This window comes from Bos javanicus, chromosome 15 (assembly GCF_032452875.1).
Source record: "Bos javanicus breed banteng chromosome 15, ARS-OSU_banteng_1.0, whole genome shotgun sequence".
In the NCBI taxonomy this organism is placed as follows: domain Eukaryota; kingdom Metazoa; phylum Chordata; class Mammalia; order Artiodactyla; family Bovidae; genus Bos; species Bos javanicus.
The window spans coordinates 39,099,740-39,124,638 of NC_083882.1; the positions used below are offsets into that span (position 1 = coordinate 39,099,740).

Here is a 24,899-nt window from a genome sequence, read left to right on the forward strand (position 1 = left end):
AAAGCAATGAAAAATTTTAAAAAGCTAAACTTAACCAATCTAAATCTTGTATGATACTTAAGTAGGAAGAAATGAGGACTTTTCTACCATAAATATTTAAAATACTATCTTTAAAGGATTAATTTTTATGTCTGAACAACTATTTATACTACCCTTTTTTCCAATCCTACCCAAAAAATATTTATAAAAAAATAACACAGACTTCATATTTTTCTTCTTGTATTAGCACAAGTCTTTTTTTCATACAGGAAAAAGAACCACCTCAGCTCTTCCTATCTCCCTCCCATTTTCAGAGGCTCTAGTTAAAAAGAAATTGTGAACAGAATTCGCTTTTACCAGAAACAATATATTCATATAATCATATCCCTCCTTTTTGTAAAATATAAAACAGTGACTTGAAAAATAAGGGAAGATTATTATTTAGAAAAATGTCACTGAGTAGGTGTTTAGGTTTAAGTGTTAGACCTATAAATATTATATAGTATAGTGAAGTCGCTCAGTCGTGTCCAACTCTTTTCGACCCCATGGACTGTAGCCTACCAGGCTCCTCCCTCCATGAGATTCTCCAGGCAAGAGTACTGGAGTGGGTTGCCATTTCCTTCTCCAGGGGATCTTCCCAACCCAGGGATCGAACCCAGGTCTCCCACATTGCAGGCAGACACTTTAACCTCTGAGCCACCATGGAAGCCCCATGAGTTGATTAAAGTGTACTAGTGTGCATGTTTAATACATGTAAGTTGTTCTCTGTGAATTTTACCTCTTATATATAACAAGTTTATACCAAGTTTTAGTCTGTATTAAAAAAAAATACATTAAAAAAAATTTTCTAATGACCTTGTCTATCCTGTGCCAGTACACAAGAATTTATGTTAATTCTTATTACTGCTGATGGAACCACTTCATTGGCTGTGGTAAGTCAACTCTTGCAGTTGAAAGTAATAATATCTATATAATATTGGTATGGGTTAATAAACTGATAAATATCCATTATAGAGGATATTTTAACATTAGTTCTCTTCTCGGTTACTATACATCTAATAAACGACATTGCCATCTCATATACCTATTTACTCCGGAATACCAGGCTGCCGCAAGACTCATGTTGACAACTACATCTACAGGAACAAGATCTGCAAGGGCATTGTTGGAGGCACGCATTGTTCGAAGAATTCCTTTCCCTGCCTTTGTTGAAATTAAAAACAAAACCTTAAGATACAGAACCCATAGTGCATATACACAATACAAAGATACACAGGAAAAAAAAACAACAGAATATTCAATACAATAAAAGGCTTATTACTTACCGCAATAAAAAGACCACTTGGTCCATTAAAGTTATCAATCCATCCCTAATACCAAAAATTAAAAAAAAGGAAGGGAGCTTAGAAATACTATAAAATTAAAGATTTACAATTTGAACTCTATAACTCCACAAACATACTTGGTAGTCTTCTTCTAAGAACTAAAAATCTGACTATATTCAGGCCAGAATATTTCTCCCCACCTTAAATAGTCTTTTCTGAGATTGCAAATGACTAAATAAAATAATTTTCAAAGGGTTACCTACTCTTTCATTAACTCTGCAAAGAGAATTTTGCAAAAAGGAGTTTATATCTGTCAAATATTTAAGCTAAATTAAGATTGCTCAAGTTTGATTTTGTGCTAGTTACTAAGGCAGTATCCTTAGGTTGAAGGAAATGGTAAATTCTCAAGATTACTGAATAAAACAGAGTAATGTCAAAGTATCAAACAAGATAGTATCATTTACTACTACTACAGAGACTTAAGTCTTTCCTAAATCAATTTATCTCATTTTATACCTGTTTTCTCTTATTTCAGCGATTCAAATACTGTAATGCCTTGCTTTTCTACAGTAAATCACAGAAATTTATCTTCCTTTTCTACAGCAAATCACAGAAAATTTTTATCTTCCTTAGCATGTGAACTATACTATACAACAATTGATGGCCTTGTATAGTTAATGTTAAGAAAACTAATGAACTTCTTAGAAGACCTGCCTCTTTTAGGTACTACAAAGCAAATGAAATAAAATAAGATCTTGAGTATTCTCACTTCTATTTCCTTCACCTCCACAAGGGAAACTAATCCACAAATAATTTTAAAAGCCAACAAATGGTGATGTGTCAGTGTCTAATCTCTTATCAATGACAAAGACCCTTGAAAGGCATGGTCTCCTCTGACTCCAGACAATACCATAACCTTTAATTTTCAGTTAACATTTTAAAAGTTTATCTGCATTTCTATACATGCAACATTATAATACATGCACCTTACATAAAAGTACCAATTAGAGTGTCTCTCTCTACAATTGGAAACAACTTTGCCACAGTAAGCCATGTTCAGTAAACAAAACCTGCTCTTAAAAAATTGCCAACTCTTTTTGTACAAAATTATGACTTAAAATTCTCAATTCCAATTATTTACAAAGATCTCTAGCAACTTACTGGAAAAGGTTCTTTCCAACTGGCACCAACAATTGATGGCCTTACAATCACCACATTTAGCTTTGCTCCTTCTTGCTGTACAACATATTCTGCCAATGCTTTTGTGTATATGTATGTATTAGGTCTGTCTCCTATCAATTTGGGTGTGATATCATTTACTAAGCCATCATCCATCCACCTGGTAAACAAAGAAATTACATGCAAAAATATTTTCAGATATTTTTTCACTTCAATAAAATATTTTCAGATATATTTTCATTTAAAAAATGAAAAACCACTTTGCATATTTCAAATATATCTATGGCTCCAACTCAAGTGTTTGACAACTTCTACTAAAAAAAAAAAAAAAAATGGAAATCAGCTTTACTTTCATTAAACATCAACCACAAATCCAGATGTATATCCAGTTTCTATAGCTAAAAACCAAGAGTTTTTTCATATACCATATGGTAGGTAGCAAAAGTGAATTAGAACTGATTTATGGTCTTTTTTTAAAAAAACATCTTCTAGTTGTTAAGTATTCATATACTTCCTATGTGTTTGACAAGGAGCACTACCCCAAATCCAAATAGCTGAAGTTGTTTCATATTACACAATAGATTATATTTTTTTCTAAAGTCTAAATAAATTCCAAAATACATCTGGCCCCAAGGAATTAAAGATTTGTATATAATCACCATAACAGCATAACATATTAATTATATACATTTTAAATGAACATACATTTACAATATAAAAGGTCTAGTAATCTACTGTCAAGTCATAAAATTCCTTCAGTTCTCTCAGTATCTTTGAAGAAAATGTCTACTATAATAACCTATAAGAGGAGGGTGATATACTAGGTGATCTCTATAGTCTTTTTCAGTCTAAATTTCTAATTTCAATGTTATGTACTTGTTTTCAATTAGTTTTCCTTTTTGTCTATAATACTATGCATATTTGTTACTGTTGTATACAGTGATACCCATACTAACTAATGAGGATGTATAAAATGGGACTATCAAGATAAACTTTCTTCTGTATGTTAAAGTTACTTTTTTGTGTGGAAGGAAAGGAATATTTATAAAATTGAAGGTAGGTTACTATTCAACATAGGAAAAATTCCATAATGGAGATGAACTTCAAAAAATGCATCAAAGAGTCATTACATTAAAAAATAAAATAAAACAGGCTTAACTAGGAGAGACTGTAGAGCCAGTAAGACTTATCACTGGAGGGAGATTACATAGTCAATCTATGAGTTATCCTAAAATTATCTGCTGGCCAGATTTTTTTGTAAACAAAGGAAGGAAATAATAGAGTAGGCTTATAGGTTCTTTCTCAGCAACTCAGATGTTTGGATAGAGAAAAAATAAACAGATAAATTAACTTACATGTTCAACTTTTCCCAGAGATATTAAACACTTCTGCCTAATGATCTGAGGAAAATGAGGCAGATATTTGGAACCATCGGAAAAGGCAATGGCAACCCACTCCAGTACTCTTGCCTGGAAAATCCCATGGATGGAGGAGCCTGGTAGGCTGCAGTCCATGGAGTCGCTAGGAGTCGGACACGACTGAGCAACTTAACTTTCACTTTTCACTTTCATGCATTGGAGAAGGAAATGGCAACCCACTCCAGTGTTCTTGCTTGGAGAATCCCAGGGACGGGGGAGCCTGTTGGGCTGCCGTCTCTGGGGTCGCACAGAGTCGGACACGACTGAAGCGACTTAGCAGCAGCAGCAGCAGCAAGAAATGGAGTTAGAAAACAGAAACCAGGGAATTACCATAAGAATGTCCCAGAAAGCTCCCAATAATAACTTTCTTACAAATCTATTTTCTCATATTTCTAGGAAAACCTTAAAGAAATGGACTTCTATGCTTATTTTAGAAGAAAACTTGGAGAAGGAGCTATGAACATTCTGTAGCACCCCTGGGAAGTAAAGAATTCAACTGAGAAACAGGGGATGGTAACTAAGGAGCTGAACGTGAACAGGATCTCTTGGAAGAAGAGAGACCTAAGGGCAAATAGAGAATAAAGGAAGAAAAAGCTTGCAGGAATATTATATGAGAATAAAAAAACACGTGAAGATATATGGATACTGAAATTTTCTATAATTATAGTCTATAAAAGAAGAAAAGACGCTGCTATTTATTCTTGCTTTGATCCTGTTCGTTTCACTCAATGAGAATGTACAGGCTAAAGCAAATGAAATCTTGGCCATGCCTAGTTGTATCCACCAAATCACAAACACTTCTCAAGCAATAATTGATAGTAGGATTCTAGTCCTTCAGTTCAGTTCAGTTCAGTCGTTCAGTCGTGTCCGACTCTTCGCAACCCCATGAATCGCAGCAGGCCAGGCCTCCCTGTCCGTCACCAACTCCTGGAGTTCACCCAGACTCACGTCCATCGAGTCAGTGATGCCATCCAGCCTAGTCCTTAGAAAGATAATAAACAATAACACTAGGAATATCAATTAAAGGATCATGACTCCTCTGATTTCCTAAAAATTCAAGGCTCCTCTGAGGATATACAGTTGACACTTGGAAAAACACAGGGCTGGGGCACTGACTCTACGTGCAGTAAAAAATCCCCATGTAACTTTACAGTCAGCGCTCTGTATCATGGTTGTGTATCAACACATTCAATCAACCACAGACTGTGTAGTACTAGAGTACTTATTTACTGAAAAAATCTGCATATAAGTAGACTCACATAGTTCAAACCCATGTTATTCAAGAGTCAACCATATTCCACTGGGCAAAATAAAAGCATAATCTTTTAATAAATTAGACCTTGCTATTGAATAGGCAGTCATTTCTCTCCATGGATATCAGGAACTTCTTGATGGCTAAGATTGATTCCTTGAAAAAACTGAGACTCTAATACCATGAATAAGCTGTTTTAAAGGCTTTCCTCCAACCATCACACCTGTTCAAAAATGAAAGCTTCACAATGACTTCACCTAGAGTCATTAGGTACAAATCAATACAATAAACAGAACACAGTAGATATATAATAATTTGCTGAGTAAGGAAGAGAGCAATGCATACATATGTGTGGATGGAGAGAGAGAGAAACTAAACAGACAAAGAGATACATGTAAATAGATAAATCTGGATCCAAAGTTTGGGGTCAAAGCAAATTTGAATAAATTTCAAACAAACATACTCTAAAGAATCAATCAGCTTCTTGGGATCCACAGGGGGTGGATAGACTACTTCATCAATATGCTTTCGATTGCAGTAGGCATATGCCGTTGATACATGCATGAACACTTCCAGATTCTTCATCTGTTGTGCAAGCAGAATAAGCTGTCGTGTAGCAATCACATTTAACTGAACAGCATCTCTGTAAAACAAAAAGTCACAATAAAAAATTGGGAAGCTATGTCTTTCTTTCACCCACTAAAAAAAAACTTATTTCCATTTTAGAGTATCAAAGATAGAAAGGGACAAAGAGGTATTTGTTTCTTTACAACTAATCCCTTAGCTCAGATTTTGTTTGTTATTTTAACATGAAGTACAGCCATTCTATCAGTTGTATTTAAAATTTTTCTGATTATTTGAAATTTCCCAGAAATAGACACAGATAATTTCAGTCTTTGGCTTTTATGCATACATTTTGAAGTCATTTTACACTTTTTTTGCATCTTGATTTTTGAAAGCATACTGTTTTATGAACTGACTATACCACATACAAAGAAAAGAATAAGTAATTTTAAAATGCTATGGTAGAGTAATCAATCAGGACAAAACAGTCAAAGAAAACGCAAAAACCTTAAATTTTATTAACATAAAATCAAATAAAAATGTTTATCTCTCTTTTAGTAGCAATTAACCTAACCGCCTTTTTAAGGCTACACAATGCAAAGGGGTGTTAAGAACAAAACTGGTACATTTGTTACAAGAGTGACATGCAAGATCCCAAGGTCTATATATTCCCTTCTTGAAATTTATTTGAGGCAAAAATTTCACAAATGCAAAAGTATATACGCAGAATAATAACTGATAAGGCACTACCTAGAAATAGCAAAAGGCTAGAGCTCAAATATTCACTGTGATATGATTTAATAAAGTAGGTATTTTTAACACAATGAAAGAATACAGCCATTAAAAAAATTATGAGAACTATAAAAGCATGGAAAAATATGTGTGAATAATATTTTTTAAATTCATACATCCTGAAGTGAAGTGGGATTAAAAACAAGACTCTGGAATAAGACCTGGGTTCAAATCTGGCTTAGCATACCTATCAGCATCACGAGATGGTCAACACCAAAATCTGATTGATTATATTCTTTGCAGCCAAAGATGGAGAAGCTCTATACAGTCAGCAAAAACAAGACTGGGAGCTGAGTGTGGCTCAGATCATGAACTCCCTATTGCCAAATTCAGACTTAAATTGAAGAAAGTGGGGAAAAACACTAGAACATTCAGGTATGACCTAAATCAAATCCCTTACGATTATACAGTGGAAGTGAGAAATAGATTTAAGGGACTAGATCTGATAGAGTGCCTGATGAACTATGGACGGAGGTTCGTGACATTGTACAGGAGACAGGGATCAAGACCATCCCCATGGAAAAGAAATGCAAAAAAGCAAAATGGTTGTCTGGTGAGGCCTTACAAATAGCTGTGAAAAGAAGAGAAGCCAAAAGCAAAGGAGAAAAGGAAAGATATAAGCATCTGAATGCAGAGTTCCAAAGACTAGCAAGGGGAGATAAGAAAGCCGTCCTCAGTGATCAATGCAAAGAAATAGAGGAAAACAACAGAATGGGAAACACCAGAGATCTCTTCAAGAAAATCAGAGATACCAAGGGAACATTTCATGCAAAGATGGGCTCAATAAAGGACAGAAATGGTATGGACCTAACAGAAGAAGAAGATATTAAGAAAAGGTGGCAAGAATACACATAAGAACTGTACAAAAAAGATCTTCACGACCCAGATAATCACGATGGTATGATCACTCACCTACAGCCAGACATCCTGAAATGTGAAGTCAAGTGGGCCTTAGAAAGCATCACTACAAACAAAGCTACTGGAGGTGATGGAATTCCAGTTGAGCTATTTCAAATCCTAAAAGGTGATGCTGTGAAAGTGCTGCACTCAATACGCCAGGAAATTTGTGGCCACAGGACTGGAAAAGGTCAGTTTTCATTCCAGTCCCAAAGAAAGGCAAAACCAAAGAATGCTCAAACTACCACACAATTGCACTCATCTCACACGCTAGTCAAGTAATGCTCAAAATTCTGCAAGCCAGGCTTCAGCAGTACGTGAACCGTGAACTTTCAGATGTTCAACCCGGTTTTAGAAAAGGCAGAGGAACCAGAGATCAAATTGCCTACATCCGCTGGATCATCGATAAAGCAAGAGAGTTCCAGAAAAACATATATTTCTGCTTTATTGACTATGCCAAAGCCTCTGACTGTGTGGATCACAAGAAACTGTGGAAAATTCTTCAAGAGATGGGAATACCAGACCACCTAACCTGCCTCTTGAGAAACCTATATGCAGGTCTGGAAGCAACAGTTAGAACTGGACATGGAACAACAGATTGGTTCCAAATAGGAAAAGGAGTACGTCAAAGTTGTATATTGTCACCCTGCTTATTTAACTTATATGCAGAGTACATCATGAGAAACGCTGGGCTAGAAGAAGCACAAGCTGGAATCAAGATTGCCAGGAGAAATATGAATAACCTCAGATATGCAGATGACACCAGCCTTATGGCAGAAAGTGAAGGGGAACTAAAAAGCTCTTGATGAAAGTGAAAGAGGAGAGTGAAAAAGTTGGCTTAAAGCTCAACATTCAGAAAACAAAGATCATGGCATCTGGTCCCATCACTTCATGGCAAATACATGGGGAAACAGTGGCAGGCTTTATTTTGGGGGGCTCCAAAATCACTGCAGATGGTGATTGCAGCCATGCAATTAAAAGATGCTTACTCCTTGGAAGGAAAGTTATGACCAACCTAGATAGCATATTGAAAAGCAGAGATATTACTTTGCCAACAAAGGTCCATCTAGTCAAGGTTATGGTTTTTCCAGTAGTCATGTATGGATGTGAGAGTTGGACTGTCAAGAAAGCTGAGCATCAAAGAATTGATACTTTTGAACTGTGGTATTGGAGAAGACTCTTGAGAGTCCCTTGGACTTCATAGAGATCCAACCAGTCCATTCTAAAGGAGATGAGTCCTGGGTGTTCATTGGGGGGACTGATGCTAAAGCTGAAACTCCAATACTTTGGCCACCTCATGCGAAGAGTTGACTCATTGGAAAAGACTCTGATGCTGGGAGGGATTGGGGGCAGGAGGAGAAGGGGGCGACAGAGGATGAGATGGCTGGATGGCATCACCGACTAGATGGACATGAGTTTGAGTGAACTCCGGGAGTTGATGAGGGACAGGGAGGCCTGGCGTGCCGTGATTCATGGGGTTGCAAAGAGTTGGACACAACTGAGCGACTGAACTGAACTGAAAAGTCACTCAGGCACTCCGACCTGTGTACTCATCAGTAAAGGAGAACAGGTAAGAGACTACCTACTAAGATTTTATCTAAAATTAAATGAAAAAAAAAAAAAGCTTGCAAGTACTTAGCATTATTCCTAACGTAGTTCCAAAATAGGCATTTAAAAAATATTACTTAAAGGGTGAGTAGTTTTCGCAATCTATTATTTGCATGCTAAGTCACTTCAGTTGTGTCTCTTTGCAACCCTATGGACTGTAACCTGACAAGGTCTTCTGTCCATCGGATTCTCCAGGCAAGAATACTGGAGTGGGTTGCCATTTCCTCCTTCTGGGGGGTCTTCCAGACCCAGGGATCAAACCCATGTCTTTTATGTGTCCTGCATTGGCTAGTGGATTCTTTACCACTAGCATCACCTGGGAAGCCCACTTTATATTATACTTCCGTTTATAACTTATTTGAGGGGGAAAAATGTTGAAATACTCAAAACCAGTATACTGTGAAAAAAACTGGCAAAGTTAATACAGTGTTGGTGACACTATAAGCTGATACAACTGATCTGAAAGAGATTACGATAAAGCACCAGGAATTACAGAAATAACAGTTACCAATATAGTTAAACTACTGAAATTTTAACTGAGAGGAAAAACTTATTCTAACCCTAATTTTTCAAAAAGAAATTAAAATTTCCTAAATTTGTTGTTTCAGGGGATTTTTGGTTGCATTTTTGCTTTTGTTTTTTAATTCAAGTATACTTGATTTACAATGTTGTGTTAGTTTCTGGTGTACAGCTAAGTGATTCAGTTATATATATATTAATATAAATATACTTCATATTCTTTTCCATTACGGTTTATTACAGGATATTGAATACAGCTGCCTGTGCTATATATTAGGCTGTTGTTGTTTATCCATTCTGCATATGAGAGTTTGCATCTGCTAGTCCCAAACTTTCTTTTCAACCCCCCCCCCCCCTTTGGCAACCACCAGTCTGTTCTCTATGTCTGTGAGTTTGTTTCATAGGTAAGTTCATTTCTGTCATACTTTAGATTCCACATATAAGTGATATCATATGGTATTCGTCTTTCTCTTTCTGACTTACTCCACTTAATATGATAATCTCTAGGTCCATCCATGTAGCTGCAAAAGGCATTATTTCATTCTTTTTTTATGGTTGAATAACATTCCATTGTATGTATATATACCCACCTTCTTTATTCATCTGTCAATGAACATTTAGGTTGTTTCCATGTCTTGGCTATTATAAATAGTGCTGCTATGGACACAGGGTTGCATATATCTCTTTGGATTATAGTTTTGTGCAGATATATGCACCCAGGAGTGGAACTGCTACACCATATGGCAAATCTATTTTTAGTTTTTTGAGGAACCTGCATACTGTTCTACAAAGAAATTAGCTGCACCAATTTACATTCCCACCAACAGAGTACAAGGGTTCCCTTTATTCCCACACCCTCAGAAAAATTCCCTAAATTTGCTATACTAAGTAATAACATGAAATATCACATCATGAAAATTATATATGAAAAAGTCAGAAATATAGAAATTGTTTCAATAGGAAAATTATAAATTTTATGCTTACATTTCATGGAACACTATATTTTCAAAGAGAAACCACAAGAAAGTTTTTTTAAAAAATAAAAATAGTTTTGAGTTACATTTTCAATATTTAAGAAGAAAAAAACATCAACCATTCTTTTAAAAGGCCAGAATATGTCACAGATAGAATCTGGTCCACTTAACTGTAAAGTAGTGCTTTGATGCATATCACATTTGCAAAACAGTCGGAATGGGGAGGGTGCTGTTTTGGAAAAGGTATACAGAGAATATCCTATTACAGGTTTCTGAGGACAGGACAACAAGTTCTGGGTCACTAGGAACAAGAAATAATTTATGAGAAAAAACTCTTGGGTCTTATTTTTTCTCTTAATTTAATAGTATCTGAGAACCTATGGAAACAGAAGAAAAAATTTTTTTCAATGAAATAATCGGGTTGGGGTCTTACAATCATGAGTTTATCTTTTTCTTTCCTTATCTCAACTGAAGGAGGAAAATCTGTTTGAACAGATATCCAGCAAAAAAGACATTTCACAGAGAGGATACTGTCCACTAGACTGTAAGGCAATGTGCTATCTACTTTCCCATTTGCAAAACAATCGTGGTAGGGAGAGTAATGTTTTGGAAGCAAGACACAAAGGATATTTTGTTACAGGCTCCTGAGGATGGTGACAGAATTTCTGGGTCACTGAAAATAAGGAATAACTTTACAAAGGAAAAGTTCTGTGCTCTGTCTGCTCACCTCTTACCATTCATCTGCAACTGAGAGCCCAAACCTGAAGGCATTTTGTGCCCACATAAATAACTCTTAATATCCCTGCCAGGCTAGTATCCTCACACTTGTTTTACCATTGAGATCCTGACATGTTAGATCTGAAAGCATTCAGTAGTGCTAAACAAAAATAAAAGTTCTCACTAGGTTTTGGTTATATGAATTCTTAAATGCATTTTATGTAACACTGGCTTTTGGTGGGGAGAGCAAAATGAACAAATCTTTGTAATAATGGTCCATCATAAATGCAGACACAGAAATCATTTCAATAAAGGAGAAACCTCAACTTGAACAGCTAATAAATTTTCTTATTCACCTGTCTTCTATATTGGGTTGTTCAAAATCTGTGTTGATAACACCTCTAAGACATAGACCAGGGACTCATCCTTGGAATGACTGACACTGGTTGAGTTATTAAAAATGCAGACTGTTCGACCTCATCCTTAGACACTCTCCAATGTCTAAACTGAGTCCTGGGAAACTACATTTTCAATAAATTACCCAGGCCATTGTGATCTCTCCCTCACCACTCTCCTATGTCTGATAAAATACTACCTACATCACTGATTACAAAAATACTACCTACATTACTGATTTCATCACCAATGCTGCTGATTTTTCTTTTTAACTTAGTGAAGATACAGAAACAGATGTCGAGGGGCCAATTAATCGACCAAGGCAGGGGACCCAGACATCTGTCATTCAAATCACATCCTGCTGCTGCTAATTCGCTTCAGTCATGTCCGACTCTATGCGACTCCATAGACGGCAGCCCACCAGGCTCCGCCGTCCCCGGGATTCTCCAGGCAAGAACACTGGGATGGGTTGCCATTTCCTTCTCCAATGCACGAAAGTGAAAAGTGAAAGTGAAGTCGCTCAGTTCTGTCCGACTCTGAGTGACCCCATGGACTGCAGCCTACCAGGCTCCTCCGTCCATGGGGTTTTCCAGGCAGAAGTACTGGAGTGGGGTGCCACTGCCTTCTCCAAATCACATCCTATTTTCTGCCCTAATTTTAAAGATTTCTTTCCTTCTACTAACCCTGGGGTTTTTCATTTCTTCCTTTTCTGGTTGCTTTAGGTGTAGAGTTAGTTTATTTATTTGACGTTTTTCTTATTTCTTGAGGTATGCCTGTATTGCTATGAACCTTCCCCTTAGCACTGCTTTTACAGTTTCCCACAGGTTTTGGGTTGTTCTGTTTTCATATTCATTTGTTTCTATGCATACTTTGATTTCCTTTTTGATTTCTTTTGTGATTTGTTGGTAACAAAAGAGACCACAGCAAAAATTAATAAGCCAAAAGCTGGTTCTTTGAGAAGATAAATAAAATTGACAAACCATTAACCAGGCTCATCAAGAAACAAAGGGAGAAAAATCAAATCAATATAATTAGAAATAAAAATGGAGATAACAACAGACATTATAGAAATACAAAGGATCATAAGAGACTACTATCAGCAAATATATGCCAATAAAGTGGACAACTTGGAAGAAATGGACAAATTCTTAGAAAGGTACAACTTTCCAAAACTGAAACAGGAAGAAATAGAAAATCTTAACAGAACCATCACAAGCATGGAAATGGAAACTCTAATCAGAAATCTTCCAACAAACAAAAGCCAAGGACCAGACGGCTTCACAGCTGAATTCTACCAAAAATTTAGAGAAGAGCTAACACCTATCCTACTCAAACTCTTCCAGAAAACTTCAGAGGAAGGTAAACTTCCAAACTCATTTTATGAGGCCACCATCACCCTAATACCAAAACCTGACAAAGATGACACAAAAAAGAAAACTACAGGCCAATATCACTGATGAACATAGATGCAAAAATCCTTAACAAAATTCTAGCAAACAATATCCAACAACATATTAAAAAGATCATGCATCATGACCAAGTGGGCTTTATCCCAGGGATGCAAGGATTCTTCAATATCTGCAAATCAATCAATGTAATACACCACATTAACAAATTGAAAAATAAAAACCATATGATTATCTCAATAGATGCAGAGAAAGCCTGTGACAAAATTCAGCATCCATTTATGATAAAAACCCTCCAGAAAGCAGGAATAGAAGGAACATACCTCAACATAATAAAAGCCATACATGATAAACCCACAGCAAACATTATCCTCAATGGTGAAAAATTGAAAGCATTTCCCCTAAAGTCAGGAACAAGACAAGGGTGCCCACTCTCACCACTATTTTCAACATAGTTTTGGAAGTTTTGGCCACAGCAATCAGAGCAGAAAAAGAAATAAAAGGAACCCAAATTGGAAAAGAAGAAGTAAAACTCCCACTGTTTGCAGATGACATGATTCTCTACCCAGAAAACCCTAAAGACTCCACCAGAAAAGTACTAGAGCTAATTAATGAATATAGTAAAGTTGCAGAATATAAAATCAACACACAGAAATCCCTTGCATTCCTATACACTAATAATGAGAAAATAGAAAGAGAAATTAAGGAAACAATTCCATTCACCATTGCAACGAAAAGAATAAAATACTTAGGAATATATCTACCTAAAGAAACTAAAGACCTATATATAGAAAACTATAAAACACTGGTGAAATAAATCAAAGAGGACACAAATAGATGGAGAAATATACCATGTTCATGGATCAGAAGAATCAATATAGTGAAAATGAGTATACTACCCAAAGCAATCTATAGATTCAATGCAATCCCTATCAAGCTACCAACAGTATTTTTCACAGAGCTAGAACAAATAATTTCACAATTTGTATGGAAAGACAAAAAACCTTGATAGCCAAAGCTATCTTGAGAAAGAATGAAACTGGAGGAATCAACCTGCCTGACTTCAGGCTCTACTACAAAGCCACAGTCATCAAGACAGTATGGTACTGGCACAAAGACAGAAATATAGACCAATGGAACAAAATACAAAGCCCAGAGATAAATCCATGCACCTATGGACACCTCATCTTTGACAAAGGAGGCAAGAATATACAATGGAGAAAAGACAATCTCTTTAACAAGTGGTGCTTGAAAAACTGGTCAACCACTTGTAAAAGAATGAAACTAGAACACTTTCTAATACCATACACAAAAATAAACTCAAATGGATTAAAGATCTAAACGTAAGACCAGAAACTATAAAACTCCTAGAGGAGAACATAGGCAAAACACTCTCTGACATAAATCACAGCAGGATCCTCTATGACCCACCATCAAGAATATTGGAAATAAAAGCAAAAATAAACAAATGGGACCTAATTAAAATTTAAAGCTTCTGCACAACAAAGGTGGAGAAGGCGATGGCACCCCGCTCTGGTACTCTTGCCTGGAAAATCCCATGGATGGAGGAGCCTGGTGGGCTGCAGTCCATGGGGTCACGAAGAGTCGGACACGACTGAGCGACTTCACTTTCACTTTTCACTTTCATGCATTGGAGAAGGAAATGGCAACCCACTCCAGTGCTCTTGCCTGGAGAATCCCAGGGACGGGGGAGCCTGGTGGGCTGCCATCTATGGGGTCGCACAGAGTCAGACACGACTGAAGTGACTTAGCAGTAACAGCAGCAGCACAACAAAGGAAACTATGAGCAAGGTGAAAAGGCAGCCTTCAGAATGGGAGAAAATAATAGCAAATGAAGCAACTGACAAATAATTAATCTCAAAAATATACAGGCAGCTCCTGCAGCTCAATTCCAGAAAAGTAAACGACCCAATCAAAAAATGGGCCAAAGAACTAAACAGACAATTCTCCAAAGAAGACATACAAATGGCTAACAAACACATGAAAAGATGCTCAACATCACTCATTATCAGAGAAATGCACATCAAAACCACTATGAGGTACCATTTCATGCCAGTCAGAATGGCTGCTATCCAAAAGTTTACAAGCAACAAATGCTGGGGAGGGTGTGGAGAAAAGGGAACCCTCTTACACTGTTGGTGGGAATGCAAACTAGTACAGCTACTATGGAGAACAATGTGGAGATTCCTTAAAAAACTGGAAACAGAACTGCCATAGGACCTAGCAATCCCACTGCTGTGCATACACACCGAGGAAACCAAAATTGAAAGAGACAGATGTACCCCAATGTTCATCGCAGCACTGTGTATAATAGCCAGGACATGGAAGCAACCTAGATGTCCATCAGCAGATGAATGAATAAGAAAGCTATGGTACATACACACAATGGAGTATTACTCAGCCATTAAAAAGAAAACATTTGAATCAGTTCTAATGAGGTGGATGAAACTGGAGCCTATTATACAGAGTGAAGTAAGCCAGAAAGAAAAACACCAATACAGTATAATAACGCATATATATGGAATTTAGAAAGATGGTAATGATAACCCTGAATTCGAGACAGCAAAAGAGACATATGTATAGAACAGTCGTTTGGATTCTGTGGGAGAGGGCGAGGGTGGGATGATTTGGGAGAATGGCACTGAAACATAATATTATTATATGTGAAACGAATCACCAGTCCAGGTTCAATATATGAGACAGGGTACTCGGGGCTAGTGCACTGGGATGAATGACCCAGAGGGATGGGATGGGGAGGGAAGTGGGACAGAGGTTCAGGATGGGGAACACATGTACACCTGTGGCATATTCAAGTCAATGTATGGCAAAACCAATTCAATACTGTAAAGTAATTAGCCTCCAATTAAAGTAAATAAATTTATATTAAAAAAATAAAATAAGTCACATCCTAGGTTCTTCCTAAAAATGAGGATTCCCGGTTATTATCTCAAAATTACAGGATTTGAATTTGGCAAACACAGTCCAAGATTCTGCATTTTTAACACATTCTCCAGTAATTCTTAAGCTGCATAACACACTCTAAAGTTTGAGTATCAATGCCCTTAAACTCAACAGTTTCTTAATGTTTTCTAATTATGGATCTTTACTTCCACTCCTTTCGGAACACCTACTCTCATATTCCTACCCTGGGCCTTCTTACCCCAAACTGTTCCATCTCTAAAACCTCATACTGTCAATTTTCCCCACACCACATTATCTGTCCTTCCATTTCTGCACTTAATCCTGTTTTACATTCTCATCATGGTCTCTAGTCTCTTGATACTTCTTTACTCCCAACTCCATTGGCCCTGCCTACCCTCACTTTCCTTAATACTTAAGGGATGCCAAACTATGATCAACTATTTAAGTAACTCCCTTTTTTATCCTCAATATCACTCTCTCCTTTTGTCAGTATTTCTTTATAATTCCTAATCTTGATTCCATTTCTCCCCACTTCAAGATTTATAGACCACCATATGTGAAAAATAAATGAGCTCTGCTACCTCTCAATTAGCATAGCACTTTAACATATGCTCTTCAGTAACTCCACATTTTCTATTTTATGCTTATTTAAGCATATTCTATTAGCCTGTATGGACTTTGCAAATAGGATTTGTGCGCAATTTATTCTAATTTATCCAAAAATATAGTTTGGGGAGTAAAATCTAGATTTTTTTGCCCTGGAAGTAAAGGCTTTGAACCATTTTTTTTTTTTGTGAGCTAACATAAAAAGTGGCTATAAAGAATAGTTGCTCTGAAGCAACAAAGGTTTACTGTATAGCACAGGGAACCACATACAGTCAATATCTTGTAACAACCTATAATGGAAAATAATCTTAAAAATAATATATGTGTATATGAATAACTGAATCACCTTGCTGTGCACTTGAAACATGGTAAGGCAACTAGATTTCAATAAAATATATATTAAGAAAAAAATACATAAAAATGTTAACCATTAAAAAAAAGAATAACTGCTCTGTAAAAAGTAGTTATGTCAACCTACAGTATTTTAGAATGTTGTAATATCACCACTTAGACGTCAATATCCATTAAAACTGCTTCATAGAAAACAGTAATTTCAATGTAACAACTGGGATTAGGTGAATAAACATACATGCCTTGGCAAGGAAGGAAAGAACAATAAATGTTCATCAATCTCTAGTGAAAGAACAAATAATAATAATAAATTTTCCCTTTTGTTAATGGTAATGTTGCTTATCCTAAGGGGAAGACAAAGAGGAAAGAAAATGTTTGCCCCAAAAGTATTACACTTGGGTCCTTTTCATAAGGCTATTTAGATGAGTTTCACCTGAATGAATTTTGCCTGTTTGCAAAACAATATCCCTTTTGAAAACATCTAGTTTTCCCTTTGAGGATTATACCATAATTATCAAGTATGAATATACCTTTTTCCTCAAAACACTTTCCTAATGTTATGTGAACTCTTTTTTGGTTATGAAAAACATGAAAGCTAGAATAAGGGAAAATACCCAATAGATTGACTATTTCATAATAAAAACCCACCTATAATCACACTATCCAAATATAATACCTGGCCAATATTAAAAGATATGTATGTAAAACATGTATGTATACACACATATTTTATGAAAATGAGATTATACTAAGTTCTAATAAGATTCTTTTGTCACTTCTGAATCTTGAACACATAACTGCTGCATAAAAAGAACTAAAAAGTAAATAAGTAATTATCACCAGATCATAAAGGATAAAGCCAAGATTAGAACCAAGGTATGTAATTCCAAAGTTCATGCCTTTTCCACTACATAGTGCTATCTCAGCTTCCTCAAGTATAAAATGGATTTGCCCATTATATAAAGGTGGGTAATGTAAGCACGGAATGAAATAATGAGTGAGAAAACACCTTGAAACTATAAAACATTGTTACAGAAACATAAGGGACTATCAATCATTTCCCTCACCTGAAATATAAGCAGAACTCACTGTAATGTTTTGGCGCTGAACTGTCATGTCACACAGTGTCAATTAAGGTTTGCACTTCTACAGACAATATGGGGGATAATCTCAAAGTCCTTTATAATCAGAACTGAACTTAAAAACTTTTTAAGAAGCCCTTCAAGAAATCATGAAACCTAAAAAATATACACCATTCTAACCGATCTAAGACCATATAATTAGATTTATATTATAAAACTGTATATAACATCAAAAGTGCCCTGAATTAAGCATCATTATTTGAATTGCATATACGTGAGACTTTTTAAAACATAGTGACCATTTGGAAAGCTATGTTTTTTCTTGAAATAGGTATCTTGAAGGAAGTCCAAACTGTTTTTAAAGTAAACCTATATCCAATGTACCCTATTTACAGTGATACCAACATTTTAAAACAAAAACAAGGTATGACTTCAATGTATAAGCCATTTTTTCTTTCTCTGCAAAACCTGAGCCCAACTACTTAATACTTAATATCAGATCAATATGTGTGAAGTAGAAAAATAAGGCTGCTGGAGAATACACTTCTGAAAGAATGGAGGGAAAAGGAAATAAACACTATTAGTTGTTAAGACTAATACTCCTACCCAAGGTAAAGTTCTTTCTTCTAATCCACACTTCCCATTTGCTTTCTCCCTGCCCCATATTTAAATTCACAGCAACTACTTCTAAGAAACATACACTAGCAATCCCATGTTTTTAACTGTTAAGAGAAGGAAAATTCTTTTAACATGCTGTAGGATACTGAAAGCTACAATAGAGAGCAAACATTTTCAAAACATTTTCAAAATGACTAACAAGTAGAATTCAAATTAGATCTTTTAACTATGCTGCAGTTCAAATATCATACAAATACCTTTACTTACCTCAAATTTTCATTAAATCTTACTGTAGCTGCACAGTGGAATATAATATTAGTAGAATCTATGATGATCTCTTTATCTTCTTCACTAAGAGCCAGTTTAGGTTGGGTGAGTTCACTGTTGATTGCTATAATTTTCTCCCTAAAATCTGGATTTTCATCTCTCAATCTGTCAAAAAGCTATCAAAGGAGAAAAACATTTTAGGGCAGTATTTTTCAACTTTCTAAAATCCATCATCACCATCTTCTCCCCCAAGGATCAGTATATTTTAGATTTCAACTATGCAAATCCTAAGGTTGCTTAAATTGCTATCATTCTGTATGGAAACTACTATCCCCATTTTACAGATGAGGAATCTGAGAAACAGAGAGGTCAAGTAACTCACCAAGGACACAGAGGTAGCAGTTTGCAAAGTTAAATTTTAACTGTTTATGCCTTTTTTCATCAGGCTGTATGATCCCTCAGCACAGACATAAGCAGTATATTTATCAGATCAATGTTTAAAATGATCAGATTTCTAAAATCCAAACCTTATCACTTTTTTTTTTGGCTGTAGTCCTCTTTAGCAGATTAGAGTAAAATGCCATTAACTACACTCTACCTCAAATCTTAGAAAAATTTTAAAGTGGAAAAAAAAAGTATATTAAAGGAAAAAAAGTTTTTAAGGAAATATTAAGATCAGAAGCTGGAAAAACCTGTGAAATATCATATATATAGGATTCTAATTTGAAAATAGAAAATTCAATATTCCTTAGATATATTCAAAGGAATAAATTTAACTAGAGAATCAGTCAGATCCCAAGATGGTTACAGTACAAACATACATTCAACTGTGAGTCAAATTTAATTTTTTACCCCAGATTTTATAGATGAGACCTCCAGATCATTGTTCTATTACACCCTGACTCTCCAATCCATTTAAAATCCATACTTGTAGTTTAAGCAGAGAGTCTTAAATCTGGGGCAAAAAAAAAGTCTATAAAACACACATGGCACTCACTTTTACCTTCCTATATGATTTTTAGTAAGTAATAGTCTTCTCCACCTTTAGCTAATGACTTCAATATTACTGTTCTTATAGTAATTAATAAAATACTTACTAAGCGTTTCAGATAAAATGAGTACTTTCCATACACTGAGAAAACAAGAAAATGACCTTTGTCTCAAGTTATTTAGAATCTTATAGGAAAAATTAAACAAGGAAACAGTTAAAATATAGTGTTATAAGTAATAAAACAGGGCTAACACAACGGTGTTATGAGTCTGTACGGGAGCAACAACTTGCCCTGATGGGGAAGGACTTGAGATTATAAAGTAGAAGAACAGTGTTTCGGGCAGAGAAAGTGTTACATATAACCACATAAGAGTAATAGAGCATTTATGTTTGGGAAATTAAAAATAACTCAGTAAGACTTGGCCAATGACAGGAGAAGGAATAAAGAATACAAACTCCATGTAGACAGGGACCACATCTATTGTGCTCAGCACACAGGCCCCAGATAACAGAGTGCTGATAAACATTTGTTATGTGAATAAACTCATTAGGTGGAAAACACTGGAAGAATACCTATGGAGAGGAGTTCAGTTTTGTTCATGTTGACCGTAAAGTGTCAATGAGACTCCACAGAAGATCAATGCCATAGAGGTAACTGGCTCTGTGGGTCCTGAGTTCAGGGAAGAGAGAATCAGATTACTGATTCTATAAACCACACATGTAGCCCTAGGAGAATATCCCTCAGTAGCAACAGTGATGAGCACCCAAGGTCCAGACTACATGAAGCTTTTTCCAAATCTATTTTAAAATACAATCGTTCATCTCACATACAACAGAAGGTGCTGAGTAATCACCTAACTGGACCTAGTAAGAAGAGATCTAGGCCTGGGACAAATTCTGAAGAATATTTAAGGGGCTAGCAGAGAAAAAGGAGCCTGAGATATAACCAGAAAAGTACTTTTAACACATTGAATTCACTTTTTCATTCTCCCAGACTGCCAATGACCTTTAATTCCTCTTCATATTAGATATCTCCACTACCACCAAGAATTGATCATGCTGCTTCACAAGTTACATCTCAAACTTGATGCTCCTCCCTTCTCTAGCCACCATGTTGTTATTCAAAGCCATTTTTTCCAATATTTTTAACCCACTGGTACCCCAATTAGTTCCTACTTTACTAAGTCCACGAATGCTCTCTTTAATGTACTTTCTTCTCTTTCCAGAATTTATTTCATGGTCAGCTATTTTAATTCAATCCTTGCCAGCAATGAGGTTTATTTTCCACGGGACATTGCTGCATATCACTTCTCAAGCCAGGGCAATTTTAGCCCCCGGGGAACATTTGGTGATGTCTAAAAGACAATTTTGCCTTGTCACAACTGGGATGGTGAGGAAAGGGAGCTGCTGGCATTTAGTGGGCACAGGCCAAGAATGCTGACCACCCTACAATGCATAGGACAGCTCCCCACAATAAAGAATTAACTCTCCTAAAATGTGAAGAGTGCTGAAGTTGAGAAATTCTGCTAGAAGACAATGTCATACTACAGTAAATGCCCTACGCTTATGCTCTTTTATTCCTGTTTCAAAATCATAGTAGACTCTATTTAAATGTTTAACAACTTTAAGTGTACATATTAATTGCTGCTTGATATAAAAAGAACTCATTTTATTGATTTAGCAGCTACGCTATATATACGTGAGAATGAATGACCCTAGGAATAATCAGTAGGATGTGCCAGGGGGAATTAAAAAACATGATATAATATTTTAAGGCATAAAATAAAATGACATAATTTTATACAGTATTGTAGTCAAATATTTAAACAAATACTTGAGGACTGTATGATCCCTCAGCACAGACGTAAGCAGTATATATATGTTTAAAATGATCAGATTTCTAAAATCCAAACCTTATCACTTTTTTTTTTTTTTGATTGTATTGTAGTCCTCTTTAGCAGATTAGAGTAAAATAATGGCCATATGTTTAAACTAAAAAAGTTAAATGAAATTTCAGGCTTTGAGTAGAAAATAATCATTTCCTTTACAAATAAGGCTTACTGATGAGGAAAAATTTTAGAAGCATTACCCTGGAGACTCCAGAGAAGATGCCCAACTCTTTCACATTTTACTTAGGCCCTCAATTCCAACTAAGACATCAGCTTCAATAATTGCTCCTATCCAATCTCTCCTAACACCTCTACACTCTCTCTTCCTCAACCCACTTCTTAAAAACACTGTAGACTGTAGGTTCCATTAAAGGAACGACTCTTACTTATTCCTGAATTCAACCCTTTATATCAAGTCAAATGCCCAGCACTCAGCAGGCACAAAAAATGTTTTCTGAAAAATAAAAAGTGAGTAAGAATAAATAACCTCTCAATAGAGGAAAAAAGTGTGTTGGGAAACAATTATTAGTGGTTATACCAATTATAGGGGTTCCCTGGTGGCTCAATCAGTAAAGAGTCTACCTGCAGCACAGGAGACCTGGGTTCAATCCCCGGGTTGGGAGGATCCCCTGGAGACGGAAACAGCAACCCACTCCAGTATTCCTGCCTGGAGAATCCCATGGACAGAGGAGCCTGGCAGGCTACAGTCCATGGGGTCACAAGAGTCAGACATGACTTAGCGACTAAACCATCATACCAATTATAATTATTACCAATTATAAGTGGTTCATAATAAAACATGAGTAAACAAATGGCAGAGACGGCAACAAAACACACAAGCAGGCATTATTACATAAAATAGGCCTTGTGGTCTTAAAGCCCCCTTGATGCCTCCCTGTTCGAAAGTTTTAAGGGAATTTTTACTGCCAATCTTGGGTTCAAATTAATTCTGGATACCTGCAAAAGTCAGCTCTCTCCTTAAAGCATAAAGATTTTTGCCCCTATTGGTATATCCCTAAGAATGTGCCAGAAGGCTGTCCCTAAATGGTCTAAGCAACACTGCACCCTCTTAATCTGCAGCAGTTCTCAAAGTGTGTTAAGTTCCTAGGCGTCTCTCAGACTATTTTAGGTATTTCACAAAGTCAAAACTATTTTCATAACAAAACTAAAACATTATTTATTTTTCACTTTCGTTCTCTCACAAGTATAGAGAAGAATTTTCCAAAGCTACATTTGTGATGATATCATCACTCTTGATGGCTAATGGAATGTGTGCTTGTACATATATTTTCTTCCTTTAAAAATGTCTCTGGTTTAGAATCTACTATGATAAATGTCAGTAAGATATTTGAAACAAAACCTCACAAGAACAAAACCTTTTTGAAGTTCTCAATAATTTTTAAGAATATAAAGGGGTATAGAGACCAAAAGTTTAAGAATCATTGCTTTAAATCATTGAAGAATCTTTCAACCTATTTGGAGGATATGAAAAAATACAGCGATGAGGTAATAATACTATCTGCTACACACTGCAGTCAATGTACATTATCAAATAATTTGCTCAAGAGTTACAATTAAAAGTCACTTGGAAAAAAAGCTATAAATTATATCATGTTTTTTAAAAACATCCTTATACTAGGCTACCAAATAGTTTTAATTTTAAAATGACATTGAATACGGCTGAGTCAATCTCAGCTCTCACAAAAAAACTGAAAATGAACTTTGCACCTACCACACTTTAAGAAGGCAGATTCTTCAATCATAGCTATTATATAGCTAGGTTTTGTGGTGGTAAATACTTAAGTATTAACTCACATCTTTTTTATTGTCTGTACAGAATCTAGCCATGAAATTAAGACACTTACTCCCTGGAAGAAAAGCTATGACAAACCTAGACAGTGTGTTAAAAAATAGAGACATCATTTCACCCAAAAAATGTCCATATAGTCAAAGCTATGGTTTTTTCAATAGTTATGTATGGATGTGAGAGTTGGACCATAAAGAAGGCTGAGTGCCAAAGAACCAATGCTTTCAAATTGTGGTAATGGAGAAGACTCTTGAGAGTCCCTTGGACTGTAAGGAGATCAAACCAGTCAATCCTAAAGGAAATCAATCCTGAATATTCATTGGAAGGACACTGATGCTGAAGCTGAAGTTCCAATATCTGTCCGCTTGATGTGAAAAGCTGACCTTTGGAAAACACTATGCTGAGAAAGACTAAAGGCAAAAGGGGAAGGGGGCAGCAAAGGATGAGATGGTTAGATATCATCACCAACTCTATGGACGTGGATTTGAGCAAACTCCAAGAGATAGTGGAGAACAGAGCAGCCTGGTGTGCTCCAGTCCATGGGGTCACAAAGAGTTGGACACAACTCAGAGACTGAACACCACCTCTAATATAGAGTAGGACTCATATATCTTAATGAAAGGAAGGGCAAAGGGGAAGAACACAAGTGCCTGGGAGTCTGTGGCAACGGGGAGAATATTAGTAGAGTATAACTACCCTTGTGAGCTATATAGTCACTGAGTAGCCCTCAAAGAGCTAGATTTGTTTTTTAAAACTAATTCAGGGAAAAGAAGTTTTTCTAGTTGAAGTAAGGACTATTTAAAGTTTTCATGTGGAGACAAACTTAATAAACACTGGGATAAAATTAAGTATTATTTTTATTCTTTAACGTCTTACTAATAGTTTCAAATAATTTATTTTTAAAAGGAAAAACTAGTATTAATTTACATCTTACTATTAAAACCCTGTGGGTCTAGAACTACCTCTTAATGAATAAGAGGAAAATACAAACAAGAAAAACATGAATGCTTCACAAAAGAAAAAAGTTTATCCTTCTGAATCAAAATTATATTTGAATGGAAATCATTTCCAAACAATATAACACCTTGGTAAAGAAAAAATTCTAAATATATCAATAATTTAACCTTTTCTTAATTTATCCTAAATCATTGTACTGAACATTGGTGATTATATTTTATTATAATGCTATAATTTTAAGAAAATTAAAAGTTGTATTTAAACACTTCCACACTTCTGTACAGGTCTTACTCTGTATGGTGTTATCTTTTCTTTTAATTGATCTTCTGTTATCATACTTTGGGCTTCCCTGATAGCTCAAT

At 35.8% G+C, this 24,899-nt stretch overlaps 1 protein-coding gene across 3 annotated transcripts in view; it reads right to left on the bottom strand.

Moving 5' to 3' along the window:
* Positions 1-24,899, bottom strand: part of FAR1 (fatty acyl-CoA reductase 1) — a 77,647-nt gene that overhangs the window by 16,017 nt on the left and 36,731 nt on the right. For all 3 annotated transcript variants that reach the window (XM_061440736.1, XM_061440735.1, XM_061440734.1), the window contains 5 exons: positions 18,894-19,069; positions 5,617-5,796; positions 2,466-2,643; positions 1,305-1,349; positions 1,064-1,182 (listed from right to left, as the gene is read on the bottom strand). In XM_061440736.1, the coding sequence (XP_061296720.1) occupies positions 1,064-1,182; positions 1,305-1,349; positions 2,466-2,643; positions 5,617-5,796; positions 18,894-19,069 (698 nt within the window). The remainder of the gene's footprint in view (positions 1-1,063; positions 1,183-1,304; positions 1,350-2,465; positions 2,644-5,616; positions 5,797-18,893; positions 19,070-24,899) is intronic.